Raw genomic sequence first — 27,788 nt, forward strand, 5'->3', positions numbered from 1 at the left:
ACTCAGCCAAGAACGTTTAAGAGGGACGGCCGTGCCTATGAGAAAAAAGAGAGACCCTCTTTTGTACAGCCCCTTTCGAGGTGCCTCCTCTTCTAGGACCCCTCTTAGAGGTCGCAGACCAGATAGAAGGAGTAGACCATCTAGAAGGTCCTTCGGGAAGTCTAGATGAGCAGGGAGTCCTCCAGACAAAAGTAGGCGCCAGACTACTCCACTTTGCAAAAGTCTGGGCGCAGAAGGGAGCGGACTCTTGGTCCCTCTCGATCCTGAAAAAGGATACTTGATCCCCTTCAGGGAAAACCAAAAAATCTCTTGACGACAACTTCCAAGGGAGTTGACTGCAAGATACTCGGATCCGGTCCGAAAGCTTGCTATTTTGCAAGCAGTGGAACAGATGATTTCCAAGGAAGCAGTAGAACTGGTTCAAGATCTCCCAGTCTCCAGGATTTACAATCGGCTCATTCCTGTACCGAAAGCATCGGTGGGGGGATGGAGACGGTTCTAGACGTCAGTGCCCTGAATTCTTTGTCTTGAAGAAGAAATTTTCGATGGAGACGTTTTCCTCTGTTCTGTCTGCTCTTCGTCCAGGGGACTGGAGTGTCCTGGACCTTCAGGATGCGTATTTCCATGTGCCAATTCATCCGGCAGCAAGGAAATATCTGAGATTCATGTTCCAAGGGAAAGTATTCCAGTTCCGAGCAGTGTGTTTCGGACTTTCGACTGCCCCTCAAGTCTTCACGGGACATCATGAAGAAGTAGCTTATTGGCTACATCTGGAAGGGGATCAGGATCTCTTTATATCTGGACGATTGGCTAATAAGAGCCCAATCGGAGAAAAAAAATGTCTGGAGGACCTTTATTTACTCTAAATTTGACAAAGTCCCTAGGACTTTAGTCAATCGCGAGAAATCCATGCTGATCCCCAGCAAAGTATTGTCTATCTGGGATTCAGATGGATTCTCGGATTTTCTAGCGTATCCTTCGCAGGAAAAGGAGAGAACGCTGCTTTGAAAGGTGGCAGTCTTCTTAAGGAAAGAACATTGTCCGCGAGGGAATGGATGAGCTTACTGGGGACCCTCTCCTCGATGGAACAGTTCGTTTTCCTTAGGAAGACTAACCTACGACCCTTCAATTTTATCTGAAGGAGAGGAGAGATGGGAATGGAAGTCCAACAATCTTGGGGAGAAACCTTTCCAATCTCGAAAGGGATCAAGGAGAATATCCGCTGGTGGTTAGATCGCAGAAACTAAGCAAGGGAATCTCCCTTCACTTACAGAACCCTCGCCTAGCGTTACTTGCAGACGCCTCAGATTCGGGGTGGGGAGGCGAACCCTAGGTTCAGTAGAAGTGTCAGGCACTTGGGAAGGAGAACAAGTGTCCTGGCACATAAACAAAAAAGAACTAACAGCCATTCATCTAGCTTTAGTTCATTTCGAGGAACAGGTCTCAGGTCTGGGATTCAAATTCACTCGGACAACACAACAGCCCTCGCTTATATAAAGAAACAAGGGGGGACGCATCCATTTTCTTTTCCCCTGTACGAATCAGCAAAGGAGCTGCTGATTTGGGCTCAGGAAGGAAGATCTCTATTCTCACAAGGTTTGTGCAGGGAGAGAGAAATGTCCGGGCAGATCTGTTTGAGCAGAAAAGAACAAGTCCTACCACGGAATGGACTCTCAATCCTCAGATTTGCCAGCAACTATGGCATCTGTGGGGAAGGCCCAATATAGACCTGTCGCGACCAACAGGAATCACAGATTAGAGAACTATTGCTCCCCGATCTCCGATCCACAAGCAGTAGCAGTAGACAGCTTTCTGCTAGATTGGACGGGCTTGGACACATACGCCTTCCCTCCTTTCAGATAGTAGGGGAAGTATTGAGGAAGTTTGCTTGCTCGGAAAGACAAGAATGACCTCATCGCTCCCTTCTGGCAGCTCTCGTTGGTTCACAGAGGTGCTGGAGTAGTTAGTAGATTTTCCAAGATCGCTTCCACTGAGGAACGATCTTCTCAAACAACCCCACTTTGACAGGTTTCACAAAAACCTCCCCGCTCTAAGTCTGACCGCCTTCATACTGTCGAAGGACTTGTCAGAGCAAGGGGCTTTTCACGAGAAGTGGCGAAGGCTATTGCAAGAGCCAGAAGAGTCTCCACCTCTAAGTATATCAGTTGAAGTGGGAGTTGTTTAGAAGATGGTGTAAGGGGAAGAAGAAAATATCCTCTTCCAGTACCTCTAGGTAACTGAAATTGCAGATTTTCTTCTATATTTGAGAAAGACTGTAACCTGGCAGTATCAACAGTGAAAGGTTACAGAAGATATGCTGGCCTCAGTCTTTCGACATAGAGGAATAGATCTGACCAATAATAAAGATCTCCATGACCTTATAAGGTCTTTCGAAACCACGAAAGACCATATAATCAAGAAACCTAGCTGGAACTTGGATGTGGTCCTCAAGTTCCTAATGTCGGAAAAATTCGTACCGTCTCACGCAGCTTCTTTTAGAGACTTAACTAGAAAGTCCTATTATCTTTGCGTTAGCAACAGCTAAGAGAATTAGCGAGTTGCAAGCTTTGGAAGGTAAAGTGGGTTTTAAGAAGGATTCAGCGATTTGCTGCCTTTTTTAAACCATTTTTTCTAGCAAAGAATGAAAATCCCTCAAAGCCTTGGCCAAGAAGCTTTGAGATAAGAGGACTATCTTCTTATTAACAGGAAGAGAACTAGAGAGGACTTTGTGTCCAGTCAGGGCACTCAAGTTCTACCTGGAGAAGAAAAAGTTGCTGGAGGTACAGAAGAAAGTCTTTGGTGCTCTGTAAGAGATCCGAAAAGATCGATTCTAGAATGCCCTTACATCTTTTCATAAAGGATGTAATAAGGGAAGCTCACCTTAAGTGCGATGAAGAGCACCTCAAGGTTCTCAGAGTAAGAGCGCATGAAGTGAGAGCCTAGCTACGTCAATGGCATTTCACAAAAACATGGTCTCTGCAGGCACTTATAGAGTCTACGTTTTGGAGATGTCAATTCTGTGTTTGCCTCGAATTAACCTAAGAGACGTAAAAATTTCGTCACGAAAAGTGCTTTGCTCTGGGAGCGTATATTTCGGCGAATTCAGTACTGGGAGAAGGGGCTGAGGCTAATCCTTCGTAATTTTTTCTTTAGTGTTTAAATTATCTTTTGTTGGTGGTTGTTTTTATTGGTTAATTGTCAGAGGGAATAGGGAACCCTCTTGCAATTCATAGATTATAACAGTACTAACATGGTCAGGTGATCGGGATTGGCTTCAGTGCTCCTTGTGATTATTTTTAGTAACCTTAACTCTGTCATGTAAGAGGGCGAGTCTCCATTGATATGACAAAAGGTCAAGGCTCTACCATGTAAGTGGGTCAGCCCCCATTGGTACGATCCAGAATAGGCTCTGTCGCGTAAGCGGGCTAGCCCCCATTGACACGATCCAAAGAGTTATTCAGCCATAGGTTCATTCCTCGCTGAAACTCTTGAGGCAGGCAGACTCATCGACAGTTAGTCATGAAGTCTTCAGCCCAATCAGGTAGGAACCATGGATTATTTTTTTAGCCAACGAACATATGTTGTTTTTCCCTGTTTTTAAATGTATTTAGTTTAAGTATTATTTTGTTGTTAGCTGTCTCTTGCCTGCCACCAAGGGTGCCAATCAGCTAAGTATATATCTGCTGGGTAAGTTTTCATGTACAAAAAATGATATTGTTAAGATACAATAAAGTTTTGTACATTACTTACCTGGCAGATATATACGATTAATGGCCCACCCATCCTCCCCTCAGGAGACAGGTGGAAGAGAAATTATGGCTTAGAAAAACGGGAATGGTTCCAGACCCCGCCACCCAGCGGCGGGAAACGGTGGATCACCTGACCTACCTTGTCGCGTGTGCCGCGAGTTTTTGAAATTCTGTCGGGACGACCGAGTCTATAGCTAAGTATATATCTGCCAGGTAAGTATGTACAAAACTTTATTGTATCTTAACAATATCATTTTTTGTGCGATTGTCCTAATGTTTGCACCATTTTAAATTTGCCGTTACATAAAGTTTTATATATGGAAATGTGCGCAATTTCATGCACAATACAACTAAAAACAACCCATGGTTGTAGCTTTTTATCAGTTTGAAATATTTTCATATAAATAACGTTAAGTGCAAAAATTTCAACTTTCGGTCAACTTTGACTCTACCGAAATGGTCGAAAAACGGAATTGTAAGCTAAAACTCTTATATTCTAGTAATATTCAATCATTTTACCTTCATTTTGCAACAACTTGGAAGTCTCTAGCACAATATTTCGATTTATGGATGAATTTATAAAAAAAAAAAACATTTTCCTTACGTCCGCTCGGTAACTCTTCCGAAAAAATCGGAATATTTTTGTGCGATTGTCGAAATGTTTGCACCATTTAAAATTAGCTGTTACATAAAGTTTTATATATGAAAATGTGCGCAATTTCATGTAGAATACAACTAAAAATAATTGAAGGTTGTAGTTTTCTTTCTTTTTTCGAAATATTTGCATAATAAATCACGATAAATAGAAAAAAAAAAAAAACCACGTTCGGTCAAATTTGACTCTACCGAAATAGTTAAAAAACGCAATTTGGAAGCTAAAACTCTACGGCCTGTAATATTCAGCCATTTATCTTCATTTTGAAACAAATTTGAAGTCTTTAGAACAATATTGTGATTTATGGTGAATTTTTGAAAAATATATTTACTTCCCTCCGCGCGCCGATTCGCGGCCGCAAAGTCTCCGAAATGAGTACATGGCATTATCCTAATATTTGCTCCTTTTCACATTAGCCATTTTATAGAGTTTCATATCAAAATGTGCTCAAAATTCATGAAAAATACAATAAAAAATAAAAAATAATTGAATTGGTGAGCTTTTCCCATCTCGAAATAGTGCATATAAAAAAATATATATAAACATTTTGACATTCGGTCAACTTTAACTCTTCTGAAATGGTCGAAATATGCAATTATAATCTAAAACTCTTACAGTATCATAATATTCAATCATTTTTCTTCATTTTGAAACAAATTGGAAGTCTCTAGAACAATATTTAGATTTACGGTGAATTTTTGAAAAAAAAACATTTTTTACGTCCACGCGTTACGAATTCATACATCATTTTGTGATAATAGTTTTTATGGTGTTGCTTTTATTGTTTTACAATGTATTATATATCAAAATTATTGCAATTTAGTGTACAATACAACGAAAAAAAAGTAACTCGTTAGCTTTGACCGTTTTTTGCACAGCGTGATTTGAATAAAATTATGTATGAATTTTTTTTCGCTACATATATCGCATTATTTACATATGATAATGATATTATTTTTCATTTCTGATAGTTGCATACTAAACTTTAGGCAATGACAAAAAAAGGAGCCAAAAATGAACTCTTAATCTTAAAAACTAAGCGCGCTGTGATTTTTTTTAACAAAAAAATTATTTTTTCCGCTTCCGCACTCGCTCCAAACCTGGCCCGGCATACGGGAGAGGTTTTGATTTTTAGGGCTTCGGCGTAAGAGGGTTAATAAAGTACACTATTTACTGTCTAATACCTTTCAGAGAAATCGTACCACCTTTCTAATAAACAGGGGGCCTGAAGATTTTTGGGAAGTCCTGGCTAGAAAGGATTTAAGGGTACTGACAGGACACAATGATGTATCCTGTGTGAGAGGAATAATTTTCCATGGGGTCCATCTGTTTTGTGGGTCCTCGTTCTTAGCCAGAAACTGCCGATCGGGGGATAGCAGTACTTCACCTGACAGGAGGAATTCAACATGGCCTGGGTTTCTAGAGAGAGCCGAGAGTTCAGATATTCTGGCACCTAAGGCTAGGGCCATTAAAAATAAGGTTTTCCTAAGAAGAGGTTAAATTATGAGCATGACTCATTATTAGTGTTTGAGGCTAATTTAAGTACATCATTAAAAAACCAAGAGACCATCTGAGGGCGTTCTGTTGGTCTCAGATGGGCACATGCTCTTAGAATAAAAAAAGTATGCATCTGACAGGTTGATATTTAAACCTATCTGGAAAGTCTTCCTTAAGGCTGATTTGATTGTAGTAATGGTACTGGCGACTAGACCTTTCTCAAATAGAGATCTAAAGAACGAGATTGCCAGATTTGTAGTCATCTCATGAGCAGCTGAATCCTTTAGAAATTTGGCCAATTTCTTTACTGCTGAATCATATTGCTTGAGCGTTGAATCTCTTTTATCCGATTCTATGAATAGGATGTTTAATGGATCAATACTAGTGTCCCTTTGAGCCGCAAACTTCATGAAATCCATAAAGTTAGGGCACTCAGAACTCTTGAGGAAGCTGACACAGTCTGAGTTTGTACTACCCGAGTCAGTTCTGGACGGGGGATCCATTTGGGCCGGAGATTCAGTTCTAGAAGAAGCGGAAACCAGGTGCTCTTTGGGCCAGAGGTGCGCGGGCTGCTTACTAATAGCCACTTGTCCATGTGAAAGATCTCAGCTTGTGCAGCACTTCATCAGAAGATTCACTGGTGGAAATAGGTAAATCTTCCGCCAATTGTTCCAATCTATGGACATCGCATCCGTGGCGTAAGCTAGAGGGTCTAGGTTGGGAGTCACGTAACATGGTAGTTTGTGGTTGGCTTCCGTGGCGAAAAGGTCTACTTGAAGGTCTGGGATTTGACTGCAAATCCCATCGGAATGACTTCCTGTCCAGGACCACTCCGATTCTGGCGGAGTTGTCCTCGGCCAAGTACGTCTGCGATAGCATTCCTTACTCCTGCCAAGGTGAATTGCTGACAGGTGCCAATGATTCTTCGCCGCAACGAGAATATTGCAATCAATACGTGATTCAGTTTGCTTGACCTGGAGCCTCCTCTGTTTATACAGTGGACTACTACTAGACTGTGAGACTAGTCTTGTATGAATGTTCCTGGCCGGAGCCAGTGTTTTAGGGTCAAGAAAAACTGCCATTACTTCCAGAATATTGATATGAAACTGGCAGAATGTTTCCGACCACATTACTTGTACTTTGTGTTGTGAATACCCTCCCCATCCACTTGGAGATGCGTCCATGTGGATGGTTAGAGACGGCGGAGGGAACTGTAGAGGTACTGACTTGGCTAGGTTCTGGCGTTCTGTCCATGGACGAAGCCTTTTTGTCAAAATAGGTGGAATTACCGAGACCTTGTTTCTGAGTTTGATGTTGGCTCTCGTTCTCCAGACTCGATTGATATCCTTCGATCTGGCTTTCAATAGGACGTCCGTCACCGACGCAAACTGCAGCGAACCTAGGATTCTTTCTTGGGTACGCTGAGAAGCCTTCTTGTTCTTGAGGAACTGTTTTGTAGCCTTTGCTATCTCTTTGACCTTCTTGGGTGGGAGAGATAGCTCGTGTTTGTTTAGGTCCCATTGGATTCCCAGCCATTGGAAGCGAGAAGCTGGGACGAGCTGAGATTTCTCTCTGTTTATCTGGAATCCCAGAAATTCCAAGAATTTCATCACCTTGGCTGTTGATTTGTGGCATTCGTCGACGTTGGCTGCCTAAATGAGCCAGTCGTCTAGATAGGCTACTAACATTACCCCTCGCGTCCTTAGTTCTTGAACTATCATCTCTCCCAGTTTGGTGAATATCCTGGGCGCAATGTTGAGCCCGAACGGCATGACTCTGAATGAATAAGCCTGTTTTCCTAGCTTGAAACCTAGGTACGGAGAGAATTTCCTTGCTATTGGAACATGATAATAAGCGTCTGTAAGATCTATAGAGGTGGTGACGGCCCCACGGGGAAGTAAGGTCCATTACCTGCGAGATGGTCAGCATGCGGAACTTGTCACAGTGAATGTATGAGTTGAGACGGAACAAGTCCAGAATCACTCATCTTTTGTCCGAGTCCTTCTTGGGACACTGAACAGATGTCCTTGAAATTTTAGGCATCCCACCTTCCTTGTCGGGAAGGAATTGATCATGAAAAAAGGGAACAACATTTAAGGACTTTCCTGTAAGGACGAAAGGTGTCGCACAGGCGACCGTCGTCCCTGTCAGGAAGGCCTTAGGGTAAAAGAACAACATCGGCCTTCTCTGGCAGGGACTTAATAAGGTGCCGCAACAGGTGGCCGTAGCCCTTGTCAGGTTGCAGTCGGTGTTGCTACAAGCCCTTTACATTTCCCGAGAGAGGAGTCCTCCGGTCGCACACCTCTTCTCCGAATAAAACTCAACCGGAATTGGAGGATGTTTCGGACTCTGAAGAAAACAAGGGGGCAGGTCTTACAGATTATAAGACATTAACAGCCCTCTTGTTAAAAGAATTTGGAGAGTCTCTGAGTCCTGCTGCCCCTCCTTCTCCTCGGTCTTTATTTTCGAGTACGAAGGCTGCGAAGTCTTCCTCTTTCTTGAAGATGCAACCGACCATATCAATGAAGAGGGCTTTGCAGTCGGTCGGAAATTGGCTTAAAAACAACCAAGGAGGAGGGCGGGGAAAGACTGTGTTTACCTGTCCCCCTTCCAGGCTATCAGGAAAGAAAGGGATTTGGTATAGCACAGGAGAATCTACGGGACCTTCTCTTCCCTCATCTGCTGAAGCGGACTTCTCGACCTTGGTGGATTCGGCAAGGAGACATGCACTTCCATCGGCCAAAACAAGCTGGACAATGTCTGAAATGGACCATCTCCTCAAGGGAATAGTTCCATGTCTTGGAAGTTTTTAACTTCCTAGATTGGTCCCTTGGGGCTTTGGCCAAGAAGAACGCAAGACCTCAGTTTTTGGAACCAGAAGTCCTTGCATAGTGTTTTGGCATGTATGGATAAGGCAGTGCAGGACGGATCGGCTGAAGTGGCATCCTTGTTCGGGACAGGAGTATTAAAGAAGAGGTCTGTCTTTGGTTCATTTCTTACCAAAGCAGTCTCTCCAGTACAGAGGGCTTCTCTTTTATACGCCCCTCTGTCTAAACAGCTGTTTCCTTCTCAGTTGGTAAAGGACAAGTTTCCCATACGCTTAACTGAGAAGGCAACACAGGATTTGCTGGTACACTCTGCTAAGAAGCCTAGACCAGCTGCTTCTGTCTCGAAGAGGGAGCCAGGACCTGCCCAACAGCCCTTTCGAGGTAGAACTTTTAGCCGAGCCCCAAGAAGAGGAGGAGGAGAGAAAAGAGGAGGATCTTCCATCAGAGTTCCAAAGAAGAACTGCACTAATGAGATTCCAGTCCTCCAATCACCAGTAGGGGCCAGACTTCTGGGATTCTCGGAAGCATGGGCTTCAATGAAAGCAGATTCTTGGACCCTGCAAGTTATAAGGAAAGGATACCTTATCCCCTTCAAGAACAGACCTCCATTGACGACGACACCGAGGGAGCTGTCAGCAAGATACAAAGACCCTGTAAAGAGAGAGTTCCTTCTTGGGTTGATGCAGCAAATGGTGGAGAAGGAGGCCATCGAGGTAGTACAGGATCCGCACTCCCGAGGTTTTTACAATCGCCTATTTTTGGTGCCGAAAGCCTCGGGAGGGTGGAGGCCGGTCCTGGACGTGAGTGCATTGAATCGCTTCGTGGAGAAGACAAAGTTCTCCATGGAGACATCCAACTCGGTTCTCTCTGCTCTCCGTCCAGGAGATTGGATGGTCTCCCTCGACCTGCAAGATGCGTACTTTCACGTCCCCCTGCATCATTCGTCGAAGAAATATCTTCGATTCTGGTGCAGGGAAGGATTTATCAGTTCAGGGCTTTGTGTTTCGGCCTCTCGACGGCCTCCTCAGGTGTTTACAGCGTTGATGAGGAACGTAGCAAGATGGCTACATCTGAAGGGGATGAGGATATCTCTTTACTTAGACGACTGGCTTATAAGAGCGCAGACAAAACAAAAGTGCTTGGAGGACTTGGAGATAGCTCTCAGTTGACCAGATCTCTTGGATTGCTCGTAAACCTCAAGAAGTCTCACACAATCCCAGTCAGACTATCGTCTATCTGGGGAGGTTCGGATGGATTCTCGGGGTTTTCGAGTGTATCCATCCCAGGAAAGAATCTCGAAAGGGTGTTGGAAAAAATCTCGGTCTTCTAGAGAAGGAACGAGGCTCAGCGAGGGAATGGCTCAGTCTTCTGGGCACCCTTTCCTCGCTGGAGCAGTTCATCTCTCTAGGAGGCTGAATATGAGACCCTTGCAGTTCCATCTAAGAAGGAGTTGGAACAGAAGAAAGGGAGATCTATTGGATACCTTTTCCCATAGGAGAGAGTATAAAAAAAAAAACCACTTACGATGGTTGGTTAGAACCACTGAGAAGAAAAGAAGGAGTGTCCTGTCCCTTCAGAACCCTTCACCTAGTGTTGTTCTCAGACGCTTCGGGACACGGGGTGGGGAGCAACACTAGGGACGAAGGAAGTGTCAGGCAGTTGGACAGAAGAACAGCAAAAGGCCTGGCACATAAATGCAAAAGAACTCTAGCAGTGCACTTGGCACTGCAGTTTTTTTCGAGAACGAAGTCAGAGCCGTGGTGGTCCAAGTCAACTCGGACAAACATCACGGCTCTGGCTTATATAAAAAAACAAGGGGGGACACACTCTTTCTCCCTTTACCAACTAGCAAGGGATCTGTTGATATGGACAGAAGAAAGAGGGATTCGACTCCTGACGAGGTTCGTGCAAGGAGGAAAGAACATAAGAGCAGACAGACTGAGCAGGAAAAAACCAGGTCCTTCCAAAGAGTGGACCCTTCATTCACAAGTCTGCCCAGCAACTAGGGTCTCCTTTGGGGAGGAAGCCTAAGTGGGGACCTGTTTGCAACATTTCCTATCCAGAAGGATGGAGAAACTTTGTTCGTTGGGGGACGATCCCAGAGCCCTATCCATAGATGCCATGCTCATGGATTGGAAGGACATAGACGCCATGTGTTTCCCCCATTCAAGATGCTGGGGGAAGTAACGAGAAAGTTCGTGTCCTCGGAGGGAATGAGGATGACATGATCGCTCCTTATTGGCCTGCAAGAGAATGGTTCACAGAGGTACAGGTGGAGTGGATAGTGGGACTTCCCCAGATCTCTTCCCGAAAGGACAGATCTGCTCAAACAACCCCATTCGAGAGGTATCACAAGAATATCCACGCTCTCGCTCTGACTGCCTTTTCAACTATCGAAAGATTGGTTAGAGCGAGAGGCTTTTCTCGCAAAGCGGCAAAAGCAATTGCTGGAGCAAGAAGGTCCTCAACCATGCAGATATACCAATCGAAGTGGGAAGTTTTCCGTAGATGGTGTAAGGCGAAGAAGCTGTCCTCCTCCGATACCTCTGTGACCGAAATCGCTGATTTTCTTTTGTTTTTACGAGAAGAATCTCATCTGGCAGTGTCAACCATTAAAGGTTATAGGAGCATGTTATCAGCTGTGTTCAGGAATAGGGGCCTGAACATAGAGAATGACAAAGATCTGCATGATTAATTAGAAATTTTGAAACTACAAAATTAAGAACTTCTCTCACCCCTAGTTGGAATCTGGATGTGGTTCTCAAATATCTTATGTCGAAAAGATTCGAACCTCCCGATAAAGCTACTTTCCGGGACTTAACTAGAAAATGTATTTTCTTAATAGCTCTCGCCACTGCGAAAAGAGTGAGTGAGCTGCAAGCGCTTGACTCGAGAGTGGGTTTTAAGAAGGATTCGGCTGTATTGTCCTTTAAGCCTTTATTTTTAGCTAAAAATGAAAACCCCTCGAGACCTTGGCCTAGGACTTTCGAGGGTAAAAAGGTCTTTCTCATTAGTTGGGAATGAAATGGAAAGAACTTTATGCCCTGTGAGAACTTTGAAGTTTTACCTGCAGAAGAAGAAGCAGTTGCAGGGTTGCAATCAAAGCTTATGGTGTGCGGTTAAAGACCCTAAAAGAGCTATGTCAAAAAATGCCTTAGCATTTTTTGTTAGGAACATTATAACTGAAGCCCACATGAGCTGTGATAGAGGCATATAAGACCTTAAGGGTAAAAGCACACTAAGTACGTGCAGTCGCTACATCATTGTTGTTCAACAAGAACATGTCAATGAAGAACATCTTAGCGGCCACGTATTGGAGATGTAACTCAGTGTTCGCCTCACATTACTTGAAAGATGTGAGAGTGACATATGAGAAATGCTTCTCTCTAGGACCTTATGTATCAGCGGATACAGTGCTGGGGAAAGGAGAGAAGACTGATCCTTAATATTAATTTTGTCCTTATATTTTGATATATTGCGATTTTAAAATTATTTGGTGTTGAGTTTTTTAGGTTGTTTGAAAGGTGTTTGGGGATAACGCCCTTTCAATCAATATCTACTAATCCACGGTTAGGATCGGGTGATCGGGATCAGTATTTACTCCTTTATATGCCAAGAGGCATAGGTATATTGTCATGTAAGTGAATAAGACTCCAGTGACAATTGCCATTAGGTTCTGTTGAGTAAGTGGATAAGACCCCATTGACAGTCCTTTCAAGAGTTCTCAGCCATAGGGCACACCCTCGCTGAAGCTTTTGAGGCGAAGCAGACTTCTAAGACAAGCTATGAAATCTTCCGCCTAAACAGGTAGGAACTAGGGTATTGTTGATTAACTTGTATTACCTACAACATATGTTGTTTACCTATTAGGTCAGTAATTAGCTGTCTCTTGCCCTCCGCCAAAGGTGCCAATCAGCTAAGTATATACAGTGGTCCCCCCGTATTCGCGGGGGATGCGTACCAGACCCCCCCGTGAATAGTTAGAATCCGCGAATGTTTGGAACCCCTATAAAAATGCTAAAAACAGCCTATTTTGTTAGTTAAAACTTAAGAAAAAAACCACCCCCTAAAAATTTCATACTTGGTTTTTTTTTTTTAATAGTTTTATCACAAAAAGTGCATTTTTATGATGAAATTGATAACAAAAACAGGAATTGTGGATATTTCTCATAGAAAAATACCGCGAATAATGCAGGGAAACGTTCCCAAGAGAAATCCGCGAATGTGTGAGTCCGCGAATCCAGAGAACGCGAATAGGGGGGGTCCACTGTATCTGACAGGGAAGTTGAATGTATGAAAATGATATTGTTATTGTACAATAAAGTTTCATACATACTTACCTGGCAGATATATACGATTGTATGGCCCACCCAACCTCCCCTCAGGAGACAGGTGGAAGAGAAACGGTAATAGTTCCTATTCCTGTCACCCAGCGGCAGGCGGCGGAATCACCTGACCTACCTGTAGTGTGTGCCGCGAAATTTGAATTTCTGTCGGGGACGACGGAGTCTATAGCTAAGTATATATCTGCCAGGTAAGTATGTATGAAACTTTATTGTACAATAACAATATCATTTAAATGACAACAAGATGACATGTGTATTTCAACAAGTTGTTTATTATTTTTTCTTTTATAGAATACTAGCATCATTTAATGCCAAAACAGCCAACTTTATAGTAAATTATTTTTATTTTTACCTTCCAAAGAATGCACCATCATAATATTTATATTTCAGGCAGTCCACAGTTATTGGCAGGGGTTCCGTTCTGATGGCTTGATGATAAGCAAAAATTGTAGATAACAGAAAATTGGCTGTTTATGGGCTTATTGGCGCTGATAACTGGATTTTGGCGCCAATAACCAGTTATTAATGGCACTTCTGTTAGTTATGTATCGACTCCAGTACTCTATTATTGTGCATTCAGCGCTAGATTAGCCCCATAAAACTGGATCGCAGGTAACTGAGGCTGCCGATAACCGAAGGACTGCCTGTAAACAGTATTATACGTATGATTTTAGTAATGATGATTGAGAAAAGCACAACATTCAAACGTGTATATGTACTGGGACATAGAATCTTCATGTTAATAACATGAAGACTCTATGTTTATTAACCCTTAAGCGCCTATTGGATGTATTTTACGTTGCCGAAAATTGTCTGTCGTGTGCTTAATTGACGTAAAATACTTCGACTCTAAAAAGTGTTTTTTTTAAATATTTGCGGAAAAATAGGTATAGGCCTACCTGGCGAAAAATTTTGAATCATGCACCTTGAGGGATGCTGGGAGTTCACAAACGTTACCCAGGCACGCATGCGCGAATTTCTTTCTTCTCGCACTAAAAAGCATCAGCGACACATCTCATAAATTATTTCGTCACTTTGTCGTAATTTTAGCACCGTTTTATATTAGCCGTTACATAGAGTTTTATATATGAAAATGTGCGCAATTTCATGTAGAATAAAGTGGTACCTCGAGATACGAAAGGCTCAACTTGCGAAAAACTCGAGATACGAAAAATTTAACGGCTCTACATACGAAAAGTTTTCAAGATATGAAAGGTTTCTGTAAAGTCCAAGATTCGCCCGAACCACCGATAACAATTTTGAAACTTGCGCGTCGCCAACTTAGTAGACTCGCCACCATCCTCCTGCTCTCCCATTGGTTCCTGATGCTAGTCGCGGCCATGAGATCCTTCTCTCGTATTGGCCAGCATCCCTCCCATCATGCATCTATGTACGTTGTGGCGTGCCTCGGCCACTCGGTACCAGCATCGTTATTGTACGCACGCGGTATTCGTTTCGGGATCGTCAACTGTTTCTGAATCTACTAGTCAGAGTTGACATTGTGATGGTGTTTGTCATGTGTATTTAAAAAAAAAATTTCTCATTTCTTTTCACAGAAAATGGAAAAAGAAGAGCACCTCTTGAGTGACGACATACTATATGATATGATTGACCAAGATCTCTCTCGTTGGATAAGTGACCAAGATCTCTCACATGGGATAAGTGATCAAGGTCTCTCTCATGGGATAACTGGAAACTTTGCAAGGTTGGTAGAATCTCCACTCTCTGCTGAACAGAGGGTGTTGACCAATCATTTACAACATGCATACAAGTATAATCAAGGCACTTCAGTTTATGTTGAAGGTCAGCAGCCAAACATTCAGTACCCAAATCAGTTGCGCAGAGAGCATTTGGTTGAACAGGGTTTTGATGGACACCAGGGCCAACAGAGTCATGAGGTGCAACAATTAGTAGATAATTATCAAGACGGGCAGCCGTCAATGAACACTACGCGCTGGCCTTGTGGGAGATTGCCGCTTTTCATAAAGTGCAATCGTTTATAGAAAAAAGACACCCCGAAAAGGCTCACACAGGTCGTTTGCTTGCGCAGTTCGATGACGTTTGCCTGAGTCATTTCAGGAACATTGTGAAAAGTAGGCAGAAGCAATCTTCCTTGGATCGTTATTTTTTTAAAGAGGCCTTTAGCATTAGCAGGAGTAAGCGAAAAGGAAGAACCAAGTGATAAAAAACAGAGTTGAAAGCAAAAAGGAAGAACCAAGTGATGAAAAACAGAAAGTTGAAAGCAAAAAGGAAGAACTAAGTGATAAACAAACTACGTAAAAGTAAAAAAAAAATTAAAAATCAAATAAAGAAAAAAAAAATTTAATTTTAGTTTTTTGTAAAGTTAAGTGTTACAGTTTTGTTAATGTGTTTCGTAAATTTTAGTTTTATACATTCAACTTCACTGGCAGATATATACTTAGCTATAGACTCCGTCGTCCCCGACAGAAATTCGAATTTCGCGGCACATGGTACAGGTAGGTCAGGTGATCTACCGCCACTGCCGCTGGGTGGCAGGAATAGGAACCATCCCATTTTCTAAGACAGATTTTCTCTGTCGCGGGTAGCCATAACATCGTTGTTGTTACCTCCTGACTTGAATTTCGTTTTTCATCGCCGTTGATCTTCTGGACTGTCTTTTTGGTGACATATTTGGATCTGTGGTTTGGCATACGCTTTTGTGGAACGTTTTTTGGATTTTGGCTTTGGATTTTGCTCAAAAATGTCTGATTCTAGCTGCGAATTTAGAAGATGTATGAATGAGGGTTGTTTGGTGAGGCTACCGAAAGTGTCGTTAGATCCTCACAAGGTATGCAAGAAGTGTAGGGGATATGAATGCACTAGAAATAACACGTGTGATGAATGTGTGAATATGGATGAGGAAGGATGGAAAAAACTAGATTCCTACTTAAGGAAACTAGAGAGAGATAGGGTTAGAAAGGCTGTCTCTAGAAGCATGAGTAGATCTCGCTCTAACGAGCCAGTTAGTATAACTAACCCTCAATTAATTGCTTCCTCAAATGCAGTTCAACCTCTCCGTAGCAGATGTTGCAAGTCTGCTGCGGAGATTGCAAATTTGAAGTCAGCATTAAAAAGGATGGAGCTTGAAATGCAAGCTCTTAAAGGTAAGAATGTGGAAAGTGACATAAGTGTCCCCAGTGTAGTGGAGGGTGCGTCTGATCGGCTCTGTCTCGCTCCCAGACCTAGACCTCTTCCAAGCTCCCAGGCCCAGAGGAGAAGGAATGTCGACAGTCGTACGGAGGTTACGGAGAATCCCCACCGGTTCAGGCGTCCCTCGGCAGAATCTGTAGCGTCCCAGACTGCCAAGGATCGCCATTGGAAAGGCATCCTAAAAGAGTGCTTTTCATCATCCGATTCGTCTCCTCGAAGAAGTGGATGGACTTCTGACGAACTGTCGCGTCCGATCAAGAGGAGTTGGAAAGCTCCGACGTTGGACTCGAGCCCGGAACGTTTCCTGGACGATTCTCCCTACGAGAGGAAATGAGCCAAGAGGACAATATCTCGATCTCCTACGCCTTCCAGAGCGCATTCTCCTATTCATTGCAAAGAAAAGGAAGAAACTGCGACGGACATGCTACGTAAAATGCAGGAACAAATTTCCTCTTTAGTAGGAGTATTGAAAAAAGACCTTCCGAGGAGAAAGGACGATTTTCTTCCTGTTAAGAGATCGCGTCCGACGGGCGTTCCGGACTCCAGACTTATCTCCTCTTCTCCTCGTACGAGTACAGAAAGGAATAAAGAGAGAAGGATGAAAACTCATAGGCTTGGGACGCCACATACGGACAATGACGAAGAGTGTCCGAGTCGGACAGAACCACCCAGGCGCTCGGCGCCAGAATTGGAAGACTCGGACAGGAAAAAGTGTCCTACGCGGACGGCACCAACCAGACACCATTCGCCAGACTCGGACAGCCCGGACAGGCGGATATGTCCTATGCGGACAACTATGTCCAAACAACTCGTGCCGATTGCGGACAACCTTGACAAGGCGGACAGCCTGGATTGGATGAAACGTCGTGCGCAGGCAACTCCGTCCGGGCGCCAGACGCCAGAAGCGGACAAGTCGGACAGGCAGAAGTGTCGTACTGCATTGACACCAGCCAAGTGCCAAGTTCCATATGTGGACAGCTCGGACAGACGACACGGTCCAAGACGGACAGATACGTCCGAGCGCATTGGACAAACTAGACTTTTGGCAAAGGTTAAGCACCAAGCGCCAAGATTTTCCTCAAAAGATTCATACGGAGAAATCAACCAGGAAGTGTCTCTTTATGATTTGGAGCAGGAGCGGATTTCTCTGGACAGAGACGAAAGGTGCCGCACAGGCGGCCGTCGTCCTGTTCACGATATGTCCGTTTTGGGTGGAAATCTTCCGCAAGCACAGCTGTCTCCTGAGAAGAATGCGATACGTCGCACAGGCAGCCGTCTTTCTTGTCAGGAGGACTTAGATGATGATCGGGTTTTTTCTCAGGATCGGCATTCGCCGGACAGGGACTCAAGGTGCCGCACAGGCGGCCGTCGCCCTTGTCGGGAGGGAGCTGATTCTGCGAAGAGCCCTTCACCTTGCGAGAAAAGACGTTCTCCCTCGGCTAATATTGATTCTCCGGGGGAACTGGCATTGGAAGATGTCTCTGACACCGAAGACCAGTAAGGGGCTGGACTATCGGATTATAAAGCGTTAGCTGCGCTTTTGCTCCAAGAATTTGGAGATTCTTTGAGTCCTGCCGCTCTCGTCTCCTCGGTCGCTTTTTACGAGTTCGAAAACCTCAAAGTCGTCCGTCCTTCCTGAAGTTAAGACAATTTCCATGAAGAAGGCTTTTCAGTCTTTTGGAAATTGACTTAACTCCAAGAAGGAGGTGGGAAAGACTGTCTTTACCTGCCCTCCCTCCAGACTTTCTGGGAGGAGGGGTATCTGGTATGAGACAGGCGAAGCAATGGGACTCGCCCTCCCAGCAACTGCGGAGGCAGATTTTTCAACGCTGGTGGACGCGTCGAGGAGACACTCTCTTTCTTCAGCCAAGACAACTTGGGGAATGTCTGAAATGGACCATCTCCTCAAGGGATTGTTCATGTCTTGAAGTTTTAAAACTTTCTGGACTGGTCCCTTGGGGTGATGGCCAAGAGGACACAAGACAAAGAGCAATTGAGCCCGATGTCCAAATTAATGTATTTTGACTTGTATGGACAAGGCAGTACAAGACGGATCGGGAGAAGTGGCCTCCCTTTTCGGGGCGGGAATACTTAAGAAAAGAACTGTATTCAGTTCTTTTCTTACGAAAGCTGTCTCTCCGGCACAGAGTCGTCCCTTCTGTACGCTCCTCTGTCTAACCAGCTTTTCCCTTCTCAGTTTAGTGAGAGATATTTCTCACTCACTTACTAACCGAGAAGGCGACACAGGATCTTCTGGTTCAATCAACCAAAAGGGCGAGGACAGCTGTTCCTGCCACGAAGGGGGAGACACGGATCCCGAAGCCGCCCTTTCGAGGGAGTTCATCTTCGAGATCCTCCTTTAAGAAGAGAGGAGCAGAAAGAAGAGGTAGGGCCTCTGTCTTTAGACCTACCAAGAAAAGCAAATGAACCTCAAGTCCTCCAAACACCAGTAGGTGCCAGACTACTGAACTTTGCAGAAGATATGGGCGTCGATAGTGAGGAGAGGATATCTCATCCCCTTCAGGGACAGACCTCCCTTGACGTCTACTCCGAGGGAACTGTCGGCGAAGTACGCGGACCCTGTCAAGAGGAAGACCCTTCTGCAACTAGTAGAACAAATTGGACAAGGAGGCCATAGAATTAGTACAGGATCCACACACTCAGGGCTTTTACAATCGACTGTTCCTAGTACCGAAAGCCTCGGGAGGGTGGAGACCTGTCTTGGATGTGAGCGCACTAACCGACTCGTAGAGAAACAGAAGTTCTCTATGGAAACATCCAACTCGGTGCTGGCGGCTCTGCGTCCAGGAGATTGGATGGCCTCCTTGGATCTACAAGACGCATATTTTCACGTCCCTCTGCATCTGTCATCGAGGAAATATCTACGATTCATGATGCAGGGAGGGTCTTTCAATTCAGGGCCATGTGCTTCGGCCTGTCTACGGCTCCTCAAGTGTTCACCAACCTGATGAGGAACGTAGCACGGTGGCTTCATCTGGAGGGGGTGAACATATCCCTCTATCTGGGACTACTGGCTAATAAAAGGGGCCAAATCAAAACAACAATGTTTGGAGGACTTAGAAACGACTTTGAATCTCGTTTGCTCACTCGGACTGCTCGTGAACCTCAAGAAGTCTCAGATGATCCCCAGCCAAGACATTGTCTATCTTGGGGATTCAGATGGATTCTCGGGGTTTTCGAGCATTTCCATCGCAGACAGAATTGCTCGAGGCTTGGGAGAAAGTATCAACCTTCTTAAGGAAAGAACGAAGCTCAGCGAGGGAATGGTTAAGTCTTCTGGGGCACCCTTTCGTCGTTGGAGCAGTTCGTTTCCCTAGGAGGCTCAATCTGAGACCTCTGCAATTTACCTGCAAAGAATGTGGGACAGAAGAAAGGGGATTTTTCGGATCAGTTTCCCATTCTACAAGAAATAAAATTACACCTGAGGTGGTGGTTAACCCCGCTTCAGAAGAACGAAGGTATATCAAAACAACAATGTTTGGAGGACTTAGAAACGACTTTGAATCTCGTTCGCTCACTCGGACTGCTCGTGAACCTCGAGAAGTCTCAGATGATCCCTCCCCAGCCAAGACATTGTCTATCTCGGGGATTCAGATGGATTCTCGGGTTTTTCGAGCATTTCCCATTCGCAAGACAGAATTGCTCGAAGCTTGGAGAAAGTATCAACCTTTTCTTAAAGGAACGAAGCTCAGCGAGGGAATGGTTAAGTCTTCTGGGCCCTTTCGTCGTTGGAGCAGTTTTCGTTTCCCTAGGGAGGCTCAATCTGAGACCTCTGCAATTTTACCTGCAAAGAATGTGGGACAGAAAGAAAGGGGATTTTTCGGATCAGTTTCCCATTCTACAAGAAATAAAATTACACTGAGGTGGTGGTTAACCCTGCTTCAAGAGAACGAAGGTATATCCCTTGCGATTCGAAACCCTCTCCTAGTGTTGTTTTTCCGACGCCTCGGAAACGGGATGGGGAGCAACTCTAGGAAAGAAGGAAGTGTCAGGAACCTGGACAGGAGAACAGGTGTCCTGGCATATAAATGTAAAAGAACTTATGGCAGTTCATCTAGCCTTGAAGAACTTCGAGTCGGAGGTCAGAGGCGTGGTAGTCCAGGTAAATTCGGACAATACCACGGCTCTGGCTTACATCCGAAAACGGGGGAACTCATTCGCTCACACTATACAAGATAGCGAGAGACCTCTTGATATGGGCAGAGGAACGAGGCATTGTACTGTTGACGAGGTTTGTACAAGGGACCAAAAATGTCAGAGCAGACAGACTCAGCAGGAAGAACCAGGTCCTTCCAACAGAGTGGACCCTACACTCCGAAGTCTGCCGAAAGCTCTGGTCTCTCTGGGGGAAGCCTCAGATAGACCTGTTTGCCACGTTCCTCTCCAGAAGGATAGAAAACTTTTGCTCCATTGTAGAAGATCCAAGAGTAATAGCAATAGATGCCTTTCTCATGAACTGGTCGGGCATAGATGCCTACGCTTTTCCCCCGTTCAAGATTCTGGGGGAAGTGTTAAGAAAGTTCCGTTCCTCGGAGGCGACGAAACTGACACTCATCGCCCCATATTGGCCCGCTCGAGACTGGTTCACAGAGGTACTGGAATGGACGGTGGACTTCCCCAGATCTCTTCCCATGAGGACAGATCTGCTCAAACAACCCCACTCCGAGAGATATCACAGAAACATCCACGCTCTCTCCCGGACTGCCTTTCGACTATCGAAAGACTTGTCAGAGCGAGAGGCTTTTCGCGAAAAGCTGCAAGCGCAATTGCCAGAGCCCGCAGGTCCTCTACTTTGCGGGTCTATCAATCGAAGTGGGAAGTCTTCAGTAGATGGTGTAGGTCGAAGAAGCTGTCCTCTTCCGATACCTCTGTGACCAAAATTGCTGATTTCCTTATCTTCCTTAGAGAGGAATCACGTTTAGCTGTTTCTACCATAAAAGGTTATAGAAGTATGCTCTCGGCTGTATTTAGAAACAGGGGCCTTAACATAGAAGACAATAAGGATCTCCATTGATTTGATACGATCCTTTGGTACTACAAAGTCTAAATCCTCTATCACTCCAAGTTGGAACCTAGATGTGGTCCTCCAGTTTCTCTCTTCGGATCTACTTTCGAACCACCTGATAAGGCATCCTTTAGAGACCTCTCGAGAAAGTGCATTTTTCTCTTGACCCTCGCGACGGCCAAGAGGGTCAGTGAGATACATGCATTAGACTCTCGGGTAGGTTTTAGAGGAGATTCTGCTGTTGTCTCTTTCCAACCTCTGTTTTTGGCCAAGAATGAGAATCCTTCTAAACCTTGGCCCAGAAGTTTTGAAATCAAGGGCCTCTCTCCCCTTGTGGGTAGAGAAGCAGAAAGGTCTTTCTGTCGGGTCAGAGCACTGAAGTTGTTTTATCTGAAGAGAAAGAGTCAACTTCAGGGTTGTAATCAGAGCCTTTGGTGCGCGGTAAGGAACCCGAAGAGGCAAATGTCAAAGAACGCATTAGCATTCTTCGTGAGAAATGTGATAACGGAGGCTCACATGAAATGCCAAGAGAAAACATTTAAGCTGCTTAGGGTTAGAGCACACGAAGTCCGTGCAATTGCAACCTCCCTAGCCTTTAATAGAAATATGTCAATGAAAGAAGACATATTAGCAGCAACATATTGGAGATGCAACTCGGTATGTTTGCCTCCCACTACTTAAAAGACGTCAGAGTACTTATGAAAAGTGTTTTTCTCTTGGACCTTATGTATCAGCGGATACCGTGCTGGGACAGGGAGCTGGTACTGATCCTTAAATAATGTTGTTTTCAACTAAAAGAGTTTGGTTTTGAGTTTTTTATGGTCGTTTGAAAGGATGTTGGGGGGATAACTCCTTTCAATCGTAGTACTCCAACCCCGGTATTAGGATCAGGTGATCGGGATCAGTGTTATGCTCCTTGATGATGCCATATGGCAATGGTGTTTTGTCATGTAAGTTGATAGGACCCCATTGACAAAGATCCTTAGGTTCTGTCGAGTAAGTGGATAAGACCCCATCGACAGACCATCAAGAACTCTTAGCATGAGGTCACTACCTCGCTGAGGCTCTTGAGGCGATGTAAGCATCCTAGGCAGTAGCCATGAAGTCTTTCGCCGACACAGGTTGGTTGGAACCAAGGTTTTCTTATATTTTTGTTACCTACAACGCATATGTTCCCTGTCTATTCAGTAATTAGCTGCTCTTACCCTCCGCCAAAGGTGCCAATCAGCTAAGTATATATCTGCCAGGGAAGTTTAATGTATAAAAATGATATTTGTCATGATACAATAAAGTTTTATACAAATAACTTACCCTGGCAGATATATACTATTAAATGGCCCACCCAGCCTCCCCTCAGGAGACAGGTGGAAGAGAAAATCTGTCTTAGAAAATGGGATGGTTCCTATTCCTGCCACCCAGCGGCAGTGGCGGTAGATCACCTGACCTACCTGTAGCGTGTGCCGCGAAATTCGAATTTCTGTCGGGGACGACGGAGTCTATAGCTAAGTATATATCTGCCAGGTAAGTATGTATAAAACTTAATTGTATCATGACAATATCATTTTATGTATGTTTTCCTTACATTTTTGTATGTGTTTTCGTAAAGTTAAGTGTACGTACGTATCTGCCGTTTGTCCTCCTCCTCCTCTGCTGCCACTTTCGGAGATAGCCTCACTCGAAAGGTAAGCTTCCACATTTTACGTACAGTATTTCTTGTATACCATGTACACTAATAGACTTTATTTACAGGTTAATTTGCATTTCGTTATTAAATTAGGTATTGAATGGTCCAAATTGTTGTAGTATTTCATTGTTTATAGGTCAATTTAGCTTTATTATGAAATTTAATGGGGTGTTTTTGGAGGGCTTGGAACGGATTAGCCATTTTACATGAAAATGTGGTCCAAGATACGAAAACCTCCTGATACGAAGGGCGCCTCAGAACGGATTAATTTTGTATCTCGAGGTACTACTGTACAACAAAAAACAACCCATGTTTGTAGCTTTTATCAGTTTTGAAATATTTTCATATAAATCACGATAAGTGCCAAAATTTCAACCTTCGGTCAAATTTGACTCGACCGAAATGGTCGAAAAACGCAATTGTAAGTTAAAACTCTTCCATTCTAGTAATATTCAATCATTTACCTTCATTTTGCAAGAATTTGGAAGTCTCTAACACAATATTTCTATATATGGTGAAAACTTTTTCCTTACATCTGTGCAGTAATTGCCGAAAAAATCAAATTCTTTCGTGAGTTTGTCGTAATGTTTGCACCATTTTATATTAGCTGTTACAAAATGTTTTATATATGAAAATATGCACAATTTCATGTAGAATACAACTAAAAACAACACATGGTTGTAGCTTTTATCAGTTTTGAAATATTTTCATATAAATAACGATAAGTGCCAAAATTTCAACCTTCGGTCAACTTTGACTCAACCGAAATGGTTAAAAAATGCAATTGTTAAGCTAAACTCTTACATTCTAGTATATTCAATTGCAAACAAACGGGAAGTCTAGCACAATATTTTGATTTATGGTGAATTTTGAAAACTACTTTTTTTTTTTTTTTTTTTTTTTTTTTTTTTTTTTTTTTTTTTTTTTTTTTTTTTTTTTTACTCCTGCCTCGCGTTACGAATTCATGCATCATATTTTGATATTTTCTCTGTGTTGCTTTGATCGTTTTACAATTTGTTATATGCCAAAATCATTGCAATTTAGTGTACAATATAAAAAAAAATTAACTCGTTAGCTTTAACGGTTTTGCTCACAGCGCGATTTGTATACAATTATATATATATGAAATTTTTTTTTTTGTGCTTTCATATATTCCAATATTTATATATGATAATGAGATTTTTTCATTTCTGATGGTTGCATACTAAACTTCAGTCAGTGACCAAAAAAGGAGCCAAAAGTGAACTCTTAATCTTGAAAACTAAGCGTTCTGTGATTTTTTGAAAAAACTTTTTCCGCTTTGGTGCTCACTCCCGAACCACACCAGCATATGGGAGACACTTTTGGAAATATACTGGCTTGGCGTTTAAGGGTTAAAGTTCTTTACCTTTATAGTCTAGAACTATAGACACTCCACAATATCATTATAATGATGTGTTATTATTTAGACATTTTATTTGGGAAATAATTGTAACAGATAATTTTGTTTGCTAGAATCTAAGATCGATGTTTGAACCTAAGTGAAGCAAATTTGGCATGCTTTTTGTGATAGAATTGGCTGTCAAAATATTTGAATCCCACCATTGGTTATGCATGTATATTTTAATTAATAATAAATTGGATGTTGATGTTTACTTTCCAGGTGTACCTGATGGTTTCTTTGATGAGGACAAACCTCCAAGGACTGAAGAGGAATCAATGTACAAAGAGAAACTGCCAAAACCTAAAGACCCGCCTAAACCCAACACTACAGAAATTCTTCCTGAAGGGTTCTTCGATGACCCTGTAGCAGATGCAAAAGTATGCAATCCTTGTCATGTAGTGGTTGTGATTTGACTGTGAGGTTCAGGTGTGCATGTTTTTAGTAAGGGGTTCTTACCTGGTTAAGGTGACCTTGATGACACACTACTTAAAGATATGATCTTTTCACTGTAGTATCACCTTTTTAAACTTGGTCCAACAAATGTTGGTTTAGGACAAATAATATTTTGAAGAAATAGGCAAATTTGATACTAGAATTGTATTGCAAAGTGTAGCAATTTTTTGTGAAGTAGCATACTATAGCAGAGAAAAGGAAAAAATGCAGCTGTAACTTTTATTTATTTTATGTGTAACTGGTGAACCGTTAAATCCACAGTAATTTTTAAAAAAATCATTGAATTGTTTGATTTACATATTAGAATACTACTTCTAAAGTGTTGAACATTTATATCAAGGTCACATGTAACTACTCAAATAGTCCTAAAGATGGAAACCCTATTTTTTTGCTTGCATAACATAGTCCTGCATATCAGAGTTCCCATTTTGAACAATACAGGTTATTGACATATCATGGCTACAAAAGACTTCAAAGTTATTTTCTAGAGACAGTGCCCCAAGGAGACTTTTAAATACCCTTTCAGAAGATAAAACTGCTTAAATGTGTTTTTGTAACATTTTGATATTTCAATTTCATGCTGTGCTTTATTGCAGTAGTTACTGTTGAGTTGATTCATTAACTTTAATTTGATATGAAATGGTTCATAATGAGAGTTCCACTCTTGTGATTCAGTAGCATCGCCCTCCACTATTTTTTGCTGTATCAGTTGTGGTTTTTGTAGATCCCATAACATGGAGCTGAGCTGTATTGATGATTTATTCATTTTAATGTGTATTTTTCCCGCAAGGCTCGCAAGGTAGAATACAAAGATAAGGACGCAGAAGAATGGATGTCATTTATGAAGGAGGTATCAGCAGCAGAACAGCAGAGTCGAATGATCATTGAAGAAGACAAGGAGGAAGCAGCACTGACCACACAGATTGAACAAGCCAATGAACAGATTGCTTGTTTAGAAAGGTAATGTTTAAAAATGGAATAGGTAATCTTTAATCTGTGAATTTAGTAATACTATATTTTTTGTGGTTGTCGGGATATGGAAATAACTGGTTCATTAGCATTAACCACAGTATGAAGTAGTATTTTATTATTTGTGTTTCATGCTTTTATGATCAGTTTGATTGTATTACTTATTAAGAAGACATGAGTCTATGTGAATATATTTTTTGAGGGTTCAGTTAATTTTTTATTTTATTTATTTTTTGTAGAGTTGTTGAATTAGACAAGAGAAAAAACACACAACTGCAAGAACGAGGAGCAGCCAAAAAAGACTCCGACAATGATGAAGATTCAAGTGATGAAGAATTTGCACCTGTCATATGGAGGACAAAGAATTCTCTCATATAGTCATTGTAGTTTGTTTATCCTTTGCTGTAAGCCCCCTCATATGTAATGTTGATCACATATCTTTGGACATTGCATAAAGTTTTCATGTGCCCATATTAATGTACTACTAAGTCACATTTTTTTAAAGCCTGGATATACTGCTGCTGTTATCAATTAAAGGGCTGAATTTGTATTATTTGGCTAGTGTTATTTGGGCAAAAGAAACTTTTAACGGGGCATAGAGTAATTATGGTGGGAAATTCTTAGAATGTTTGTGGTGAAAGTAAATATTGATATTGAGTGATAGAGTAGAGGAAAAGATTTAAAGTTAGAACTTATCCTTCAGGATAGTTTATTACTATACTTTTTACATTATTATCCCTGTCTTACAATCAGAAAAATTCATATGATGCAATTAATTAATGTCCACCATTTGTATGCAATTCATGTCTAGAAATTATGATATTAATTGTAAAACATTTAATAAGAATGTCATAATTTCACCCTCATGTGAGAACACTCCTACTGGCCAGGCCAATTATCTTACAGTGTTATGCATTAACAGCCTTCTGAGATTTAAGCATTGTAATTGTAGTCTGGTTAAACTCCCTGATAAAAGTAAAATCGTGTCAGCCATACTACACAAGGAAAAACTGAAATTTAAAGTCATTCTTACTTATTTTGGTAAAGCGAAGTATTTGTTCTTATGAAAATACAAACCAAAGCCAATTATGAAGGAGTATTCCTCATTGCAAGCTGGGATCATTGAAACATGGTAACTAGGTAGTCAACTGATTGGTAATGGTGATGAATTGCCTTGGTACTTGCCACCATTAAGCACTTTTTCTTCAGCAGCCATTGAGTGGTCCAACTGAGCTCCCAGAATTACTGGTGATTGAGCATGCCATGTGACCAAACAGGGAGCTCTTGGTAGTCTGTTCCCCTGTGCCAGATCTGTGGACTGTCCTAGAGAACTTCTACTAGTATTCCTTGGACATTCTAGATGCCTACACCTTAATTCCACTCATTTTGTCCTCAGTGATCAACCAGGTGTCATCACTTTGTGGGATCAGGTATACTGAGGTAGCTCTTTGTGAATCCCCTGCCAAGTTGTTTCCCATTCTGCTGGTTCATGGTACAATTCCAGAGAATTTCCCTGTGGCCCACTCTCTCAATCTGTTGATACAGAGGAGCTCTCTGTTTGGAGCTGTTTAGTGGATCACTGACCTGGTGAGTAACACGACTTTCCCATCTAGTATTTGCAGGGTTGGAATCTCTCTCATGCTTAATAGTTCCTGGGTTTTAGATGAAAATCCATGACACCTCAGTTCTGACAAGAGATATGAGAGGTTTTGTCTCCTTTCTCTGGCACCATCCCATTGGTGCAGATGCGAGGGTACTTTGCCCAGTGTGAGCTGTAGACGCTACCTAAGGGGGACCTGATCTGGTAAACCACTGTTGACTAGTCTTGCTAGTACTAGCAAGCACAAGAAGTCTGTGTCTAGGAAAACACATTTCTTTCTGGGTTTGAGATATCACAGATGAGGTTACAAGAGTTCTGGCAAATATCCATTCGTACAGTTAAGGCAAAATCTCTTAAAGGGCTTAGAATGATCCCTGGTTTTTTGGA

At 42.7% G+C, this 27,788-nt stretch overlaps 1 protein-coding gene across 1 annotated transcript in view; it reads left to right on the plus strand.

Annotated features, from left to right (window-relative positions):
* The window catches only part of LOC135196548 (zinc finger protein 830-like), a 141,079-nt gene extending 114,897 nt beyond the window's left edge, over positions 1–26,182 (plus strand). The window contains exons 6-8 of the mRNA XM_064223396.1: positions 24,599–24,756; positions 25,623–25,792; positions 26,041–26,182. Of these exons, the coding sequence (XP_064079466.1) occupies positions 24,599–24,756; positions 25,623–25,792; positions 26,041–26,179 (467 nt within the window). The 3' untranslated portion in view covers positions 26,180–26,182. The remainder of the gene's footprint in view (positions 1–24,598; positions 24,757–25,622; positions 25,793–26,040) is intronic.
* The last annotated feature ends 1,606 nt before the right edge of the window (positions 26,183–27,788 follow it).

The sequence above is a fragment of the Macrobrachium nipponense genome, chromosome 18, assembly GCF_015104395.2.
Source record: "Macrobrachium nipponense isolate FS-2020 chromosome 18, ASM1510439v2, whole genome shotgun sequence".
Classification (NCBI taxonomy): Eukaryota; Metazoa; Arthropoda; class Malacostraca; order Decapoda; family Palaemonidae; genus Macrobrachium; species Macrobrachium nipponense.